The 20,136-nt window shown below is 43.9% G+C and overlaps 1 protein-coding gene across 1 annotated transcript in view; it reads left to right on the forward strand.

Annotated features, from left to right (window-relative positions):
* The first annotated feature begins 10,599 nt into the window (after nt 1-10,599).
* LOC309557987 (prolyl endopeptidase FAP-like) overlaps nt 10,600-20,136 on the forward strand; it is a 163,115-nt gene continuing 153,578 nt past the window's right edge. The window contains exons 1-2 of the mRNA XM_082260894.1: nt 10,600-10,726; nt 14,599-14,677. Of these exons, the coding sequence (XP_082117020.1) occupies nt 10,721-10,726; nt 14,599-14,677 (85 nt within the window). The 5' untranslated portion in view covers nt 10,600-10,720. The remainder of the gene's footprint in view (nt 10,727-14,598; nt 14,678-20,136) is intronic.

Genomic DNA, 20,136 nt, shown 5'->3' on the forward strand with positions numbered 1-20,136 from the left:
TGCCACGTATCCCATTGCTGAAGGAATCCCTTCTGAAAGGGTCTCATCCTCCACAGGGCCCACTTCACCATGGGGACTACTGCGACCATAGTCCCGATCACCTTCAGACATTGACGTGCCTGAAGATGAGAGGATGAGAGGGCAAAGCGAATCCTGTCTCGGAGAGTCCCTATCTTTTCCTCTGGAAGAGAGATAGTCGCCTTCTCTGTGTCGAACAGAGCGCCCAAGTAGATCAGGGACTGAGTTGGAATCAGGTGACTCTTCTCCTTGTTGAGTAACCAACCAAACTTCTGGAGAGTGGACACGACCTGCTCCAGATGAACTAATAGTTGGTCTCTGTCTTGGGACAACAGGAGTAGATCGTCCAAATAGTGGTGAAGACGGATACCTTTCAATCTCAGTAGGGCTACCACGGCCAATAAGATTTTTGAAAAGGTCCGTGGAGATGTTGAGAGCCCGAATGGGAGACAGATAAACTGAAGATGTAATCCTCCCACTTCGAACCGGAGAAACCTTTGAAAATCTTCGTCCACAGGGACATGAAAGTAGGCGTCTTTCAAGTCGATGGACACCATCCAATCTGCCGGCTGGACTGACTGCTGTATGGACAACAGGGTCTCCATTTTGAACCTTTCTTTTTTTATGAATTTGTTCAAGAAGGTCAAATCTATTACTGGTCTCCATGATCCGTTCTTCTTTTGGACCAGAAAGAGCGGAGAATATATTCCTTGGCCTCGCTCTGACTCTGGAACGGAGATGACAGCCCCTTGAGCAATGAGAGCTTCGACGTAAGAAAACAAAATCTGACGCCTTTCTTCTAGACATGGTATGGCAGTAGGCAGGAACCTTGAGCCTGGCCTCTCCTTGAAGACCCACTTGTGGCCTGAAGACACCGTCCTGACGGCCCAGGGGTCCTGAATCGAAGCCGCCCAGACATGTCGGAAGGAGCGTAGACGTGCACCCACCCGACATGTCTGAGCGGGCCCACCTTCAAAAGGACTTAGTGGGCTCGCGGTCCCCAGAGGAGACATTCTTTGTCGTCTTCCTGGAAGACTGTCTGGATCTCCAGTTCCGGTTGAACTCCCGACCAGGTCTATAAGAACGAGCTTCCCTGGCCCGGTCAGGCACAAATTTTCTGGTAGGCTGTCCTTTCTTGACGTTGAACTGGCGCCGATCCTGGGGAAGAAACCCAGACTTACCGCCTGTAGCCCGGGTTATGGCCTCGTCCAGTTTATTCCCGAAAAGGGAGGACCCCTCAAAGGGAATACGGCACCAAACTTGCTTTGATGCCGGATCCGCCACCCAAGGGCGGAGCCAAAGAGCTCTCTTAGCTGTGACCGAGGACAGCATAACTCTTGCCAATAGACGGATCAAGTCTATGGAAGCCTCCCCAAGGAACGACGCGCCCAGCCTAAGCTCCTGGATTGGAGCGCTTCTGGCCACCTCCTCCGAAACAGATCTGACCGATTCGTCTACCACATCAGCCCAAGACTCCATGGCCTTGGATAGAGCAGCCAAAGCCAGGACTGGCTTACAGGCCATACCTGCTGTAAGGTAGATTCTCTTCAAATCAGAGTCCATCCTTCGGTCCAACGGGTCTTTAAATGAGACCGTATCCTCTAAGGGAAGGGTCACGTGCTTGACCAGTCTCATGACTGCTGCGTCAACTAGGGGAGGGGACTCAAGATGTTTCACATCATCCTCTTTGAAGGGGTAAAGTTTAGCCATCTTGGATACTAAGGAATTCTTACGTTCCACCTTTTTCCACTCCTCCAAGATGATTTCACCCAACTCTCCCAGGAAGGGAAAATTAACACGCTCCTTATTGAGCTGTTTAAAGTACTTCTTCTGCTTGGGAGGGGGAACAGCTGACTCCTCCCAATTTAAGGTCTCTCTGACCGCTTTAACCAGGGAAGGCACCAAGGTATATTCAAAACCCAAGCAGGGATCCTCATCTTCAGAGTCGCTACCTGACAAGAGCATCGACTGATGGCTTGTGTGGGCTGACTCGAAATCTTCCTGTACCTGTAGTGCTACAGGGGAGGGGCTTGGGGAAGCCGTTGCAGTGTCTTGAGAACGACTGACACCCAACTCTGCCAAAGAGTCCTTAACCACTCTCTTGACCAAAGCCTCAATGCGCTGATCGGAAGTATCCCTTTCTCCCGCAGCCTGGGAGAAACATCTATCACAGAAAAGCTTCCTCTCCGGGACACTAGCGCCACAGCCTCTGCAACCTGCTTTGTCAGGTCTCCGTGCGTGGCTGGCTGAAGTAGATGATTTTTGATGATGTGAGCCCGAACGGGACTTTCCTGTAGAGTGCCGGTGGCGAGAGCTTGAGCGTCTTTCACTTCTTTGAGAAGAGTGCCTAGTCTCTGAACGAGGAGGGCTGTGAACAAGAGAAAAAACAGAAAAAAAAAAAAAAACAGACAGGAAGCTAGGAACACTTGAGTTCCTACCCCCACCCCCTATAACCCACAGCCCCACTAAGAAGCCCCAAATACCTGTTAGGGGCGGGCTGACCACCGGAGGGCAAAGTAGCTTCCATTCTGATGCTGACCTACAAGAATGAGCCGGACAGCAATGTCAGAAAACCAGCAAAAGAGGAGGGGGGGGGAGGCTCCCAAACTGGGGCCAGTACTCACCAAGAACCAGAGGTTAGCAGGCAGAGCGGCAACGAACAGCAGGCGTCCAAAAACCGATCAGATGCGGAGTATGGAACACCCAGTATCAGCAGTGTGTATAAACACAACACTGCTGACAGTTCTGGGGTTTAAATATGGCGCCTGGTGACGTCATCAGCGCTCGCCGCCGACGCCAACTCACTGCGCATGCGCCGCGCTCTTACTGCGCACGCGCGAGAACCAAGCCTCGTTCTGGAGGCGCCGCACATGCGCAGTAGCGCACCGCACCGGCGGCCGGTCAGGAAGTGAACCGCTGACCGGCCCCGGACCACTAGCCACCAGGGAAGGCAGGAAAGACCAGGTAAGAGAAAAAACATATAAACAAAGGCAAATATAAGCATATAACATAGCTGCCATGGAGTGTACTCACGAACCGCAGACCACCAGGGATGGATGCACACCGGACTTATCTCTTTCAAGGGTACCGGCCACCCGCAGCAGCTGGGCTTTTTGGCCAAGGCTGCTACATCTTCGCCCCTCCTCCATACCCCGCAGCAGCTGGGGCTTATTGGAGAGCTCCATACCCGACAGGTAGAGCCATCCATCACCCGGAATCCATCTTCAGGTAGGATATCAGGTAATCCTTTGGAGGACAAAAAAAGAACACGTGTGCTGAACAGGAGCAAAGATTTATGGGAGTGAGGTCCTATGGGTAGGTTTGGAGGCGGGGCCAAACCCGATACGTATGCTGCCATGGAGTCTGTCAGGAAAAGTGCGTTTGGACACATGGCACCTCATTAAATAAATGAAGCAGCAGCATGTTTCTTACTGAGTCTGCCAATGTCTGGACAAATGTTATGAAATAGAACATAATACAAAATTTGCTCTGCTCCAGCTGTTTAATTAATTATCTGCGGGTCCCAAACACAGAGCAGAATTGTAAACTGTCAGATCCATGCAGCCTTCTACTAAAGAGAACCTGTCATTCTGGCTCATAGCTAGTACAGACAAGGATCCCATTGGGAAGCTGTATAAAGTCCTGGGCAAGCCTGCCAATGTGAACCATGCTGCAGAGGAGTGCTTTGCCGTGGACGTAGTGTGGCTTCTAGGAACTGAGCAATGGGAGCTTCCAGTGAGGCATTGCTGTGACAGCTGTAGTCCTAAATTTAAAGTAGAAAGGCAAAAGTTTTTTTTTTTTTTGGATAGATTAAGGAAGGGTTATAATCCTTGTCAAGTTTAGTTTTTTTGCCATCTGTGTCCCACTGGGGAGATTTCCGTTCACTTCCTGTTCACTAGTTAAAACAGGAAGTGAGAAGAAATCCCTCCAAAGTGAAGGAATTTCTGATTGTCACCAGAACAAGTGTCATCATTGGATGATTTCTCCTCAATTACTATTATGGTTGCAACCCAAAATTTGGGATTTTCTTTCAATTTTGATGATAACTGTAAACAGGACAAAAAAAGAGGGTAAATCTCTCTAAGTGCTCTTTTACACTTGCTTTAGAGTGGTGCCTAATGAAGAGCAAAGCACATTTGGATCGCTTTTTAGAGGGCATTTAACAGGAGGTGATGAAGAGTTATAATGAGTTATAATATGATTTAACCTGATAATGCCGAACTACTGCATTGCAAATGCCTGCATGGCACACGGTTGCAGCGTGGCCCCATTAAATACAATGGGCACATTTTTTTTGCTGCCTGTCAAATTTTGCACACCCAGTTAAAATTGCTGCAGCCATGAGGCAAAGCTCATGGCCACATCGTGTGAATAGCCCTGTCTGGCTGTTATTTCACAGTTCAGGCAGGTGGCCAGGGAAATCTGTTGCTCAGCCACTCTTTCTTACCGCCCTCTGACCACCCATCTGAAAGAGCACTAACTGAGGCACAGACAGCAATAAAACCTGACAGATGTTCTAATCCCTCTTCACTGTATCCAAAACTAAAAAAAATAAAAAATAAATAAGTTTTGCCTTTAGTTAGACTTTAGCAAAAGCTGAAACAAACAGGTTCTCTTCATAGGGTACTTCCCACCTACTGATACTCCCCTTATAACCCTGTCAGGTTCAGGAAGTGCAAAACATCCAAAGATCATGAGCTTATGCTACTATTATGGTGTTCCTACTCCTTGGAGGCCGTCCCAGACTACGACAATTGGTCAAAACATGTTGGGCGGGGCTGTTCATTGTGACATCATTTCCACCTACATCACTTCTGGTCACATGCAGGAAGGGGACAAGAAGTTGGGTCGGTGGTGGCCATCTTGGATCCATGAGATAAAGTAACCATGCTGAATGCTGGCATTTGTATTTTGAATGCACTTGGAAATGTTTTTATTTTTACTATTGCAATAAAAATGATTGCAGTGTGGCTTTCTATTTTATAGTTTATTCATGATGCATTTGGAGGATTAAAGGGAGCAAAGATCAGAAGCTGGAAGACTGCCTGGAAGGACAGCATAAACCTAAGCTATTGTGGACCCACTTAGTAAGTTAAGAGGTCATGGCGATCTAGTGAATGCACAATCTGAGTGTGAGCATGAAAAGAGCACAGGATTTGTGTTTTTGGGAAGGAGATGTTTTGTAGTCCACTATGCATGGTTTGTTGGAGTATATATTGAGATTTAGATAGGTGCCTGCGCTCAGGGAAAAGTTTAAATATATAAATAGCTAAAAATTACTATACTATCCCTGGAAGAAGCTGTGTGGGCACGCAGCGTAACGCGTAGGACACCAAACCGGAAGTGACGTAGCGGCAATACGAGTGTCATGCATTTGAAAAGACGAAGGAAAATGTGAGTCTGTTATTTTAAGTCTGCTTTAATAAAATCACCAAACGGCACTTCACTATTGTGGCCCCATTTATTTTGGAGATACAAAGACTCCACACATACCCCTTGGAATATCGTTTGAAAGAGGAAAGAGTGTGGGGATTAGTGGCCGGATCCATTAACCATAAGAAAAGGAGGAAATACCACATATGATACAATACAAAGCTGGTTATAAAGGCAATTGAGGTGAGCGCTTAGGACACCTAGTGGCCACTGCATGGAAGAGCACCTGCATGAATTTTGGGAAAGAAAAGGCGTTTGAACATACACAACCTTATTTATATATTTATTTCAGTGTAATATAAGGACACTTTTGGCACTTTATCACTTTTGAATTATATATTTATTGTAAGCTTAAAAGCACATACTTTACCACTGGCACTTTATTTAACAATGTATAATTAATTTTAAGGATTGTTTATAGCACATATTTTACATCACCTATAAGAAATATTTTTGAGAGATATTAATGAAAATTTTTTTAATTGTTATTATTTATGCACTGGAGAATATTTATACAATTTTAGCACAAGGGATTTATATTATTAACATTTGAAAGCACTGAAAGTAAATGTATTTATATGAATAGCATGCACTAAGCACCTTTAAAGCGCGGTACTCCCCCCTGCTATAAATATGGCTGCTGCTGATAAAAAAAAGGGAAAGCCTTTAAATGATATGTGTATCAGCGCTGCTCAATTAATAAAAATGTGCAAAAATTAAGTGACTCAAAGTGCTAAACTAGAATATGCAGATCACACTATAAACATATATAAATACTGTATACGTTCAATATATATATATATATATATATATATAATAAATAAATATGAAAATTGATCAAAGTGCCTCGTGACTCAAAAAGTGCTATAACTCAATGTGCAAATCGCAAATCTGTGCATGCTAATCCATACAAAAAATATGTAAATAATCATATACCATCAAATAATAACAGAATACTCTTCTTTCAATGTAAAAATAAAAATAAAATAAAGGCCAATCTATTCAATATAAAGTGTCCAGTGCTCAGTGCTCAATAAATTAGTCCTCTTCACTAAAAAGTGCTGTGTGCTTCACGGCTGGTACCTGCTGATCAGCTGTGTGCAATCACAGCCCAGAGCTCTTGTGCTGGGAAAAAAACACAGAGCTCTGTATAAAGCCTCGTACACACGCAACGATTATTGGCCGACCGATCGTCCGTCTTTTGTCCAGAGTGGTTTTTTGTTGGTTGGAATGTGCCTAGACTGCACACGAATTTTCTCGCCCGACAAAATTCTACTTCAAAAGTGATGTCATGTGTTGGTTTGCTTTCTTTGTGTTCTTTCATCTCTGAGCATGCCCAGTCTTGCTCATTAGATTTTTCCCTGTCGAAATCTGTACTGACTGCACGAAAATCGGCCGTATTTTGACAGAGGACAAAAATTTTATAGCCTGCACACCAGATTTTTTTCGGCTGAAAAGTCGGAGTCGGTTGTCGGAAGCATCATACTAACAAGCCAAAAATAGGCAGATCGGTAGTCGGACGAAAATTCCCTGCCGAATTTCGACGCGTGTGTACGAGGCTTAAAGGGAGCAATCATCCATGAGAAACTCAGAGATCTGTTAGTCAAAGCAGCACACCTTATACATAGGATAGGCACATATTTAACTCCTTGATCACCCTGGATATTAACCCCTTCTTAGCCAGTGTCATTGATACAGTGACAGTGCATATTATTAGCACTCATCACTGTATTAGGCCCTTTTCACACCTGAGCAATTTTTCAGCTTGTAAACCGCTCATCTCTGAAGTCTCAAAACGCCCAACAAGCAAAAAACGCCTGAAAAAAAAATAAAATAAAAAAAACGCCCAAAAAAAAGCCTGAAAAATACTCCAAAAAACACCTCAAAACGATACGCTCAGGTGTGAATGGAGCCTTAGTATCACTGGTGGTATCAGTGGCAGTTAGTCAGTTCCCCCCAGTGTCAGTTAGTGTCAGATTATCTGCCGCACTATCGCAGTCCCATTATAAGTCATTGTTCGTCGCTTTTAGTAGTATGAAAAAAAATAATTCCAGTATATATACCATAGCTTGTAGGCGCTATAACTTTCATGCAAACAAAACAACTTATACTAAGTGGGATTTTTTTTCTTCAAAAATTTGTAGTGGAATACCTTTTGACCAAAATTTATGAAGAAATTAGATTTTTTTACTTTTTTTTGTTGGCTATATTGTTAAATATATTTTATAGCAGAAAGTAAAAAATATTGTTTTGTTATTTTCCAAATTTTCAGTCTTTCAGTCGCAAAAAAAAAAACTGTGGTGATCAAATACCACCAAAGGAAAGCCCTATAAAAAAAAATTCTATACATTTTATTTGGGTACAGCGTTGCGTGACCACGCAATTGCCAGTTAAGATAGCTCAGTGCCGAAAAGCAAAAAATGGCCTGGTCATGGAGGGGGTAAAATATACCGGAGCTTAAGTGGTTAACCACTTCTTCGCCCGGCCTGTAGCGAAATGGTGACCCGGGAGGTGGTTTAATTGTTCTGACTGGACGTCATATGATGTCCTTCAGAACAAGCCACTCGTGTGCACCCTGGGGGTGTGCAGCGCAGCGATCGGTGCCTGTGACATAGACTCTTTACCATGTGATCAGCTGTGTCCAATCACAGCTGATCACAGTGACAGTGTGTGAGTAGAGGAGAGCCAATAAGCGGCTTTCCTCACAGGGAGGATCTAATCTGATAATCAGTGCAATAATTATCAGTGCAGTCCCATCAGCGATGCCTGCCAGTGCCTACCTGTGATGACTGCCAGTGCTCACCAGTGATGCACACCAGTGATGAAAATCAGTTCCCATCAGTGCCCATTATTGCTGCCTTTCAGTGCCCATCAGTGATGCATGTCAGTGCCTCCTCATTAGTGCCACCTATCAGTACCGTTTATCAGTGCCCATCAGTGCCGATCATTGCCGCTTATCAGTGCCACCTATCAGTGCCCATCAATGCTACATATAAGTGCCACCCCATCAGTACCCGTTAGTGCAGCCTCATCAGTGCACATCAGTGAAGAATAAAATGTACTTACCGTATATACTCGAGTATAAGCCAATTTTTTCAGCATGTTTTTTTATGCTGAAAAAGCCCCCCTCGGCTTATACTTGAGTCACTGTCTGACTTACCTTTTAAAAATGGCGGCGCCTGGCGCAAACATGTCACCGCGCATGCGTCGCCTGCCCGGGAATAGCCGAACAGGCTTTCCCGAGCATCGGCGGCGCATGCGCGGTGACGTGTTGGCCCCGGGCGGTGCCATTTTTAAATGTAAGGCGCCTCACGGACAGGTAAGTGAGACTCCTCCGCAGCCCCTACATTTCCTCATGCATTTCTGCGGGCATGGTACAGGACATTCTCCTGTACCATGCCGCAGCACTGCATCTCCTGTACAATCTGTGCCATGCTGGTGTACCATCACCTGTGCCATGCCTGTGTACCATCTCCTGTACAATCCGTGCCATGCCTGTGTACCATCACTTGTGCCATGCCTGTGTACCATCTCCTGTACCATCACCTGTGCCATGCCTGTACCATCTCTTGTGCCATGCCTGTACCATCTCCTGTACCATCACCTGTGCCATGCCCGTACCATCACCTGTGCCATGCCCATACCATCCCCTGTGCCATGCCTGTGCCATCTCCTGTACAATCTCCTGTACCATGCCTGAACCATCTCCTGTACCATGCCAGTACCATCACCTGTGCCATGCCTGAACCATCTCCTGTGCCATGCCTGTGCCATCTCCTGTACCATGTCTGAACCATGTCCTGTACCATCTCCTGTACCATGCCCGCAGCCCATTTTGTGTCTCGTGGTGGTCCAGTTGGGTCCAGTAGCTGCTGCATTTCCCACCCTAGGCTTATACTCGAGTCAATACGTTTTTCCACTTTTTTGTGGTAAAATTAGGTGCCTCAGGCTTATATTGGGGTCGGCTTTTACTCAAGTATATACGGTATTTAGAAAAGGTTATAGCAGAAACAAAGAAAAACCTTTTTTCAAGATTTTCTGTCTTTTTTCATTTGTTTAGCAAAAAAAAAATCAAGAACACTTTAACTGTCTCAAAAAAAAAAATGTTGTTTAGGTACAGCATTGCATGACCACACAATTGTCATTCAAAGTGTGACAATGCTGGAAGCTGAAAAGTGGCCTGGGCGGGAAAGGGGGTGAAATGCACAGTATTGAAGTGGTTAAATAATACAGAGAGAGAAGAAGAGAACCTCACTATATGAAAGGTTCCCCGGTAGAGGCCTACCTTCAGTATAATAGATGAGTGTAAAGCCCCGTACACACGATCAGATTATCGAACGATCTGTCGTCCATTTTTTGTGGCATGCTTGTCTGATGTGGAAAGTGAAGAGGTTATTTTCATACGAATTTTCCCGTACGACAGAATTCTACTTCAGAAGTGATGTCATGTGTTGGATTGTTTTGTATGTGTTCTTTCGTCTCTGAGCATGCCCAGTCTTGCTCTTAAGATTTTTTTCCATCTAAATCTGTACTAATGAGACGAAAATCTGACGTTGTATTGACAAAAATTATATAGCCTGCACATCAGGATTTTCTCAGCCGAAAAGTTGGAGTCGGCTGTGGAAAGCACCATACTAACAATCCGAAAATCGGCAGATCGGTCGTCGGACGAAATTTCCCTTGAGATTTTCTTATCGTGTGTACAGGCCTTTAGTAAATGTGTGGTATATTTTTTATATGTTAATTGTTCTTTTGATTCCCCTATATGTAATTTAGAAGCTCCATACTCATGTTCTATGGCCTTAGATGCACCGTGTCCTTTATTTTGCCGTTCTATACATTTCAGTCCCTTTAGGATATGAATCAGAGTTTTTCCCCTAAATAAAGTCGTTTTTCAGATTGCTTTAGACGGCTGATTTTATTGCCTTCAACCCTGGTGGTTTTACTAAAAACATATGGTAATAATTGAATCATTTGCATCGTTGTGAATCAAAGTGTTGAGTCACGGGAAGGATACACATTGGTGTCAGCGATGTAGTTACGTTTAAAATTGGACAAAGTTGCGATACACTCTGGATCCGCCCAGTGTTCTTTCGCAGCAAAGAACGCCCATGAAGTCTGTTTTCAATTTCTTTTTTTTTTTTTTTTTTTTGCTTTTTATTCTGAAAACATTTCAGGCAATTTCAGGGCACTGGGTGAATGCTGAGTGAATCACAAGGAGACGTCCGGCGTTGTGGTAGTCCATCCTTCTTCAATAGCTCCAGCAAGCATGAGGGTGAGTGGCCTTTTACATGAAATATATTTCAGAGTTTTACTGTATATATCACTTTTTTATAACATGATATTAGGGAAATATTAAAGGACCAGTAAGGGAACATGTGACAGAGGAAAAGAGAACATACAGCAGTGAAATGTAAACTAAGTCGCATGCGTTTGCCAAGTTTTTTTTGCGTTCTCATTGACAGTAATGATGTAAAATACTTTTTAAACATTTATTTGCAGTATCCAAACACGTCGAGAGTTCCAGCTCTGCTATTCTACTTCATTCAATAATAAATGTAACATATTTGCTTTAAAGGCTAAGTCCACCTTGAAAAAATATACGTATATAATATTAATATATATAAATTTCTATTTTTGCAGAAAAAAAATGTGCATTTGTATTTTTTTTTAAAACTTTAAACTACAGCTTTGCAACCGTGATCAATAAATGGTGGGTGCAATGCCAGGCTCCTGCAGATTCTGCCCACAGCTCCCTGATGGCACCAGCATACGAACTTTCAGCTTGACAGCTGGAGGGCAAAGTTCTATTGAGAACTGCATGGTGACAGATGGGATCTCTGTGAATGAATGATATGGCTATGTGGGTGAAGCTGCATAAAAGGGGGCTTTTAGGGGTAGGGGGTTCACGTTGCACCATGCTATACCCTTAAAACAGGTGTAACATGTAATATTTTTCAGAAGGTAGAGTAAGGCCTGTTTCACACAGGCTTTACCCGTTTCAAACTTATGCGACCTAAAAGTCACGAGATTTTATCGCAATTCTGTTGCCGTGATTTTACAGCGATTTTGACTGGACTTAAAGCAATGTCTATGTCTTTGGACCTCAAAACGCATTCAAATCGTCCCAAAGTAGTGCAGAGACGACTTTGAAGTTGTTGCAACTTAAAGTCGTACAGATAAGAACGGTACTCATTGGAAATCATGAAGTATGACTTGTCATGCGACTTTGCAGTGCCAAATTGCAGGACAAGTCGCACAAGTGTGAAAGGGGCCTTAGAGCGGTGTGAAAAGCAAACTTTGACAAAGCATTTGCAGAGCTTTCATCAATCTTTGTTGATGCTTTTAAAGTACCATTCAGCTCCAGTTTGTAAATGTTGAACATATAGTAGAACTATAGCCCAAACTTTTTTTTTTTTTTCTATTTTGGATAGTGCAATGTTATAACTCGTGTCAGTTTTTTTTTTTTTTTTCTTCCATTTATGTCCCATTGTGGAGATTTCCCTTCACTTCCTGTCCAAAAGCCAAAACAGGAAATGAGAGGAAATCCCTGCAAATTAAGGGAATTTATTGGGGAACCCCAAGTCATGAGAACTAGTGTCCCCCATTGGAAGATTTATCCTCTATTACTTTTTTGGGGACAACCCAAACTTTTTTTTTTTCTATTTTGGATAGTGCAAGGTTATAGAAGGGTTATAACTCCTCTCCTTTTTTTTTATGTCCCATTGCGGAGATTTCCCTTCACTTCCTGTCCAAAATCCCAAACAGGAAGTGAGAGGAAATCCCTTCATTAAGGGAATTCCTTGGGGAACCCTCAAGTCATGAGAACTAGTGTCCCCCATTATAAGATTTATCCTCTATTGCTTTTTTGGGGACAACCCAATATTTGCTTTCACTTTCAATAATATTTGAAAACAGGACAAACAGAAAAGGTGAATCTCTTTACCGGGGGGCACGGACATCAATAAACACTGTCAGAGGCTCTAACCCGTTGCTAATTAATCCAAAACTGAAAAAAAAGTTTTGCCTTAAGTTATACTTTAACCACTTAAGGACTGTAAGGTTTTACCCCCTTAATGACCGGGTGATTCGGCACTGCTTTACTTTAACTGACGATTGCATGGTCGTGTGACACTCTACCCAAATAAAATTGATGTTCTTTTTTCCCACAAATAGAGCTTTCTTTTGGTGGTAGAGTCATTATTACAGTAACAGTGCATATTTTTAGCACTGATTACTGTAGTAATGTCACTGGTCCCCCCAAAAGTGTCAAAAATGTCAGTTAGGGGTCCGATCTGTCCACCGCAATGTCGCAGTCCCGCTAAAAATCGCAGATCGCCGCCATTACTAGTAAAAAAATAAAAAAAACAATAAAAATGACATAAATCTTTCCCGTAGTTAGTAAACGCAATAACTTTTGCGCAAACCAATCAAAATACGCTTATTGCGATTTTTACCAAAAAATATGTAGCAGAAAACAAATTGGCCTAAAATGTTAAAAAATTTTGATTTTTAAATTTTTTTTGGAATGTTATGCAGCAGAATGGGAAAAATATTGTTTTTTTTTTTTTTTTTCAAAATTGTCGCTCTTTTTTTGTTTATAGCGCAAAAAATAAAAATCGCACAGGTGATCAAAAGAAAGCTCTGTTTGTGGGAAAAAAGGACGTAAATTTTGTTTGGGTAAAGCATCGCGCGACCGCGCAATTGTCCGTTAAACTAATGCAATGCCAAATCGCAAAATAGGGCCTGGTCATTAAGAAGCAAAAATCTTCCGGTCTTAAAGTGGTTAAATTGATTTTAAATCAATTGAAAATTGATTGTAAAGGTTCAAATTAAAAAAAAAAATCACAAACATGTTATACTTACCTGCTCTGTGCAATTCATTTGCACAGAGCAGCCCCAATCCTTCTCTTCTGGGGTGCCTCGCCAGCGCTCCTGACACCTCCCCTTCAACAGGTGCCCCATGGAGAGCTGCTTACCATGGGGGTACCCCTGAAGGCGTGCTCCTGAGTCCCGCTGCTACGTCCATTGACAAGGACAGCGGGACTTGGCCCCGCCCCCTACTCCCATGTCAATGGATTTAAATGAAAGTAGCTATCAATCTATCCAATGAGGAGAGAGACAGCAGCTGGAGCTGCTGTGCTCTGCACATCACTGGAACGAATGGGCTTAGGCAAAAAAATGAGGGGGTTCTTCTGCAGCACAGAAGGTTTTTCACCTTAATGCATAAAATGCATTAAGGTGAAAAACCTTGAGACTTTACAACCACTTTAACCACTTGCTGACCACCCCACGCAGATTTACTGTGGTAGGGCGGCTCAGCTGCGCAAAATCATGTAGATTTCTGTGATTATGTGCACGCGGTTTCGGTGATTAGACACAGCGGGGAACAAAGCATTGTCACCCTATAACAGGAAGATCCTGAACAAGGACCAGAATCATCGGATTTCATTTTAAAGTGTTACCAAACCCACAACAGTAAAATCATGCTTGTTATACTCACTGTGGAACCTAAGGGGTTAATCCTCTGCATTGTGTAAAAAGGCTGCTTGATCCAGTCTTCTCTGATCCTTCCCTTCTTCCACTGACCCCTGATAATTCCCTAATAACACAGAGCCCTTGGAGTCAGGCTGCACATGCTCAGTTTGGTGTGAATTGCTAGAGAGTTTTTTTTTTTTCTTGGGAGGGTGCATGTGATCAGCACAAGGCCAATCAGCACTGTCCAGACAGAGGGTCCGGGGTCTTGCAGCCTCATAGGACAGTCAGAAAACTCTACCTACAAGCTTTTACCAGTGCTTGGTTGGACACTGATAGAAGTCACAAGATTGCTATATACGGCTGATGAGAAAAGGTATTTAGCAATTTATATTTACTAAAACTATTGCATTTCCCTGTTCTGTGTACTGTGGGAGACCAGATATAGCGAATGCAGGGTCCTGGGTTTAGTAACACTTTAATATAAACCACGAATTGAAAAAAAATAAAAGAGGGCAACTGACTTTTTAAAGTGTGAACATGACACTGAATAGTATATACTGTAGATGCCTATGAACCATATTCAAAGGTACTGAATATTGCTGATCATGCTGGGTTGTATAGTGTAGAGATTCTTTATTAGTGTCTCTGATATGATTTTCTTTCATCCAGACATTAAAAATCATCATTTCTGGAGTTGCAGTGGTCCTTCTCATCATACTGGTGGTTACAATAGTGCTCCTCAAAACAGGTAAGTGGATTTATAAACTTCATCAAGTAATGATACAATGCGTCGGGTTAGCATAGTGACCAGATATTTGCTGTGTTTTTCATTGGTGATAAATTATTTGTTATTGTTTTCAGTACATGTAAAGTCATTGTTGGAAAATTCTACAGGGCTGTATAAGGGCTTCTGTACTTGGCTCCAGACACAGCAGAGGTCGCAGGTTCAGACCCAGGTCCTAACACTACAGCAGGAGTGTTACGCTTCAATTTCCATTTCTTTCACATTACACTACAAGCCAAGAAGACTGTGGAGATCCTTTGGGGTGTAGAAGCCACCTGCTTGGGAATTAGACATCAAAAATAACACTAACAAGATAACCTTATGGGTCCAGCCCTTTTTTTCCACTTTCCATGTTTTATTGCTCTCTGTGTCCCCAATAAGGAGAGTCACCCTCTCTGTGTCATGTGACCATAGTTGCCAACATTTAAAAAAAATTTCCAGGGACACTTTGCAGCACAGCTATCAATTACCACACCCACTTCCCCGAAGCTCCGCCCACTCTGCATAATTAATCTCGGAAATTGAAAAGGGAATTTCAGACTTAAGGCCACAGTAGCAGAGTTGGAATAAGTCTCCCATTCAGCTGCACTACTTCTGCGTAACATTTATGGGCAGCCCGATTAACAGGCGCTTCCAGGGACAACATAAATTACCTGGGACAGGCTCCTATTTGCAGGGACTGTCCCAGGAAAAAAGGGACAGTTGGCAAGTATGTGTGACCATTGCCACTAGGTCTGAGAGTGAGAGGACTGAGAGTGAGGAAAAATCCAACATTTTACCATGAAGATAGGAAAAATCTTACAATAGGAACATAAAATACAAGTGTAGAATATATTGTCCTTGTGGAAAAGCAGAAGAAAACAGATCTGTTTTAATAAATGCAGTAACCTATAATTGCCAATCAGATTTTAGTATTCTGCAGTCAGTGAATATTACTGGTTGGTTGCCCTGGGTTACCGCACATTGCACCCAACCCGTTCACATTGTGCAGCCTTATGAAATTGCATCTCTCTTTTTACTGATAATCACACAGGAAAATGAAAGTTGTAACTTTCCTTTAAGACAAGACTGAAAGCCATGTGTCCTGACTAAGAGGTCATTTAATGCTTCTGATGTCATAGCTGGAACAACACTCACAGCTGAAGGAACATTAGCCAATTAGCCAGAGAGTGTGAAGGATTCAATAGAACACAGTGTGCAGGACGGGTCATGTATTACGTTTTCTATATTGCTATTGTTTATTATGGTTTTGGTGAAAAGAGATTAAAGAAGAACTCTCAGTACATGTAGTCCTATGTTCCTACATGTTTTGTAAGCCTAGCTATGAAGTTAGGCAGGGCATCCCCTGTGGTGGCCCAACAAGGTATCTAGCAAGGAGATGGCTGCTTGATAACTGGCCCTAGTCTTGGTTCCAAGCATTTTCCAAAGGCAAGAGGTGGCAAGAGAAATGCAGAGGGAGGGGAGGCTGTTGTTCCAGCTATTGTATGGAGGCACCTATGGCTGCGGGAATACCAGAACAGTGATTGCATCCAGTGGTTTAAGTGAGCCGGTATGCACTGGTACTCAGTACCGCCACTTCCAAATATGGCTCTTGAGCATACCACCACCTCTCAGTGCGCCTTAGTGTACCAGTACGCTCATTTTGGACATCTGCACCCTCAATTGCCCCCCCCCCCCAAAATATTTCCCACTCCAGAGCCAGACCAGTCACCACCAGTGAGTCCCAGCCCAGGCCAGGGGGGGGTGCTCTGTGGGGACCCTGATGTGGGGTGGGAAAAAAATTATAGGCTATAATAGAGTACCGGCACCTCTTTTGGGCCACATAAAGCACTGATTGCATCTGATAATTTTCCACCTCATTCATTCGATTTTTAACTGGTGTTTCTCCAGTACTTGCAGGGCCACCCATGGTTTGAGTTTTGGCCAAAACAGTAAAGTAGGGCAAATCTGTGTCATTTATGGCTAGATTTACTCTAGTCTAGGGACAGGCAAGCTCAGCATTCCAGCTGTGGTGAAACTACAAATCCCATAAGGCATTTTAAGAGACCCACAGGCATGACTCCCAGAGGCAGGAGCATGGTGGCATTTTTAGTTTCACCATAGCTAGAGTGCTGAGGTTGCTTACCCTTAAACCTCGTACACACAATGAGCATATTGGACAAAGGATCGTCCTTTGTTTTTTGCATGCAAGGCTCGTATCGAAAATAAAAGGTTACTAAAGGTATAAAAATTCTTGTACGACAGAATACAACGTAAGAAGCGATGTAATGTGTTGTATTTAGGGTTGCACCAATACTGGTATTGGTGCCGATACTAAGCTTTTGCAGGAGTACTCATACTCCTGCAAATGCTGCAGTACGTGAAACCGATATCTTTACGATGCGACTTGAGCTCATACAAATGAACGGGCTCAAATCGCACTGCAAAGAATCACATATTATTTGAACAGGAATGCGGTGATATTCCTGTCCAAATTACATGTGATTTCCCCCCACCACTCCTGTGTGAACCCAGACTTGTCATAGTGACTTCAACCTGGATTCACTCAGGAGTGGTGTGGGAAACCGCATGCGATTCGGACAGGAATCATACCATATTCCTGTTCAGATCACATGTGATTCTTTGCAGTGCGATTTGAGCCTGTTCATTTTGTATGGGCTCAAATCGTGCCGCAAAGGTATCGACGAGTACTTGAGCACAAGTATCGGTACTCGTACCTATACTCAAAAGCTGTGTACTATTGGTCAGATTATCGTACGATCGCATTGAAAGCTGTATTTTTCATGTGATTTTCTGATCATATGTACTAGGCATTAAAGTGGTTCTAAAGGCAGAAGGATTTTTATCTTAATGCATTCTACAGTATGCATTAAGATACAAAAAAAACCTTCTGTGTGGAGGAGCCCCCTCAGCCCCCCTCAACCCCCCTCAACCCCCCTCAACCCCCCAATACTTACCTGAGCCCCATCTTGATCCAGCGATGTTGCACGAGACACTCGGCTGCCTCCTGATTGGCTGAGACACACAGTGGGACCCATTGGCACCCGCTGCTGTCAATCAAAGTTAGTGAGCCAATGATAAGAGAGAGAGGGTTTGGGGCCAAGCTGTGGCTCCATGTCTGAATGGACACACACAGCAGCGGCTTGGCTTGGGTGCCCCTATAGCAAGCTGCTTGCTGGTGGGGCACTGGGATGGGGAGAGGGGCCAGGAGCACTGAAGAGGGACCCGAAAAGAGGAGGATCAGGGCTGCTCTGTGCAAAACCACTGAGCAGGTAAGTATAACATGTTTGTCTTAAGTTGAGTTTTAAACACAAAAAAAACAAAAAAAACAAGACTTTAGTATTACTTTAAGCTGGCCTTATACAACAATGGCAGCTCCCAAATGTCCATCCTGATAGGATCCCTTTAAGGCTTCTCCCACTTTCTGCATGGCTGCTGCACATAATTTTTTTTAAATTATTATTATTATTATTATTATTATGGATTTTCTATAGCGCCAGCAGTTTACTCAGCGCTTTACAATATTAGAGGGAGACAGTACATATACAATACAATAAAATACAAGAGGATTAAGAGGGCCCTGCTCAGAAGAGCTTACAATCTAATGGGGTGGGGCAGGTGTTACAAGAGGTTGTAAGAGTAGGGAATGAGCTGATGGCAGATTAGTTGGCGGTGTGATAGGCTTCCCTGAAGAGATGAGTTTTCAGGGTTCGCCTGAAAGCAGCTAGAGTAGGAGATAGCCGTACAGGTTGAGGTAGAGCATTCCAGAGGATGGGAGAGGCCCTGGGGAAATCCTGGAGACGATCATGAGAGGAGGAGACAAGGGAGCTTGAGAGTAGGAGGTCTTGAGACGAGCGGAGAGGACGGTTTGGGTGATATTTGGAGACAAGATTGGTGATGTAGCTCAGGGCAGAGTTGTGAATGGCTTTGTATGTTGTGGTTAGTATTTTGAATTTAATTTGCTGGGCAATCGGGAGCCAGTGTAGGGACTGGCAGAGAGGGGAGGCAGACACTGAGCGGTTGGTAAGGTGGATAAGCCTGGCAGCAGCATTCATGATAGACTGAAGAGGGGATAGCCTATGAAGTGGTAGGCCTATGAGAAGGGAGTTGCAGTAGTCGAGGCGAGAAATAACAAGGGAGTGAATGAGTAGCTTGGTGGTTTCAGTTGTTAAAAAGGGGCGAATTTTAGAGATGTTGCGAAGGTGAAGTCTACAAGCTTTTGACAATACTTGGATTTGGGGCTGAAAGGACAGGTCAGAGTCCAGGATACACCTAGTACCCTGGCATGAGGGGAGGGATTGATGGTTGCATAACTAATTTTGATAGAAAAGTCATGGAGGGGGGCATGGGTGGGAGGAAATATTACCAGCTCAGTGTTAGAAAGATTTAGTTTGAGGAAGTGGTGCGACATCCATGTTGATATGTCAGTAAGTAAGTTAGCAATGCGAGAGGAGACTGAAGGAGTGAGGTGAGGAGTAGACAGATAGATTTGAGTGTCATCGGCATATAGATGGTATTGGAAGCCGTGGGCAGTTATCAAGTGACCAAGGGAGGCGGTGTAGATAGAGAAGAGGAGGGGTCCAAGAACAGAGCCTTGGGGAACCCCCACAGAAAGGGGCAATGGGGAGGAGGAGGTAGAGTTGTGGGTAACAATGAAGGAGCGCTGTGATAGGTAGGAGGAGAACCAAGATAGAGCAGAATCTTGAAGGCCAAGGGAACAGAGTTTATTAAGAAGGAGCGGGTGGTCAACAGTATCAAAGGCCGCAGAAAGGTCAAGTAATAGAAGTATGGAGTAGTGGCCATTGGTTTTAGCAGTTAGTAGATCGTTTGTGAGTTTTAGTAAGGCAGTTTCTGTAGAGTGCTGCGAGCGAAAGCCAGACTGTAAGGGATCAAGAAGGTTATTTTCACTGAGGTAGGAGTTGAGACGGTTGTAGACTAAGCGTTCTAGAAGTTTAGAAGTGAATGGGAGCAGTGAAATGGGTCTTAAGTTGTTCAGGTTAGTGGGGTCTAGTGAGGGCTTTTTAACCACTTGCCGATTGCTCACAGTATATTTACTGCGGCAGTCAGCCCCTCACAGGCAGAGCGACGTAGGTCTATGTCGCTAGCCTGTGAGGGTCTCAGGAGCGAGCGCGCGCCGCCGGAGGCGCGTTCCCGCTCCCGCGCGGTCACGGACCCCCCGCGCGTGTGACCGGCGGACCCGATCGTCCGCCGGTCACTCGCCATCGTCGGTAGAGAGGGAGAAAGTCAGGCGGCTAATGTAAACAAGCCAAATAAAAAGAAATATTCAGCGCTGGACTCTTGTACACACCACTAATAAATGGACCAGCAGCTAAGCACTCAAGGGCAATATCTCCAAAACACCTTCTGAATACATAATAGAAAAATAGTGCAGCGCAATCCTAGTGGTAAAATTATAAAATCAT

This window comes from Pelophylax lessonae (genome assembly GCF_965119305.1).
Source record: "Pelophylax lessonae genome assembly, chromosome: 6".
NCBI classification, from domain to species: domain Eukaryota; kingdom Metazoa; phylum Chordata; class Amphibia; order Anura; family Ranidae; genus Pelophylax; species Pelophylax lessonae.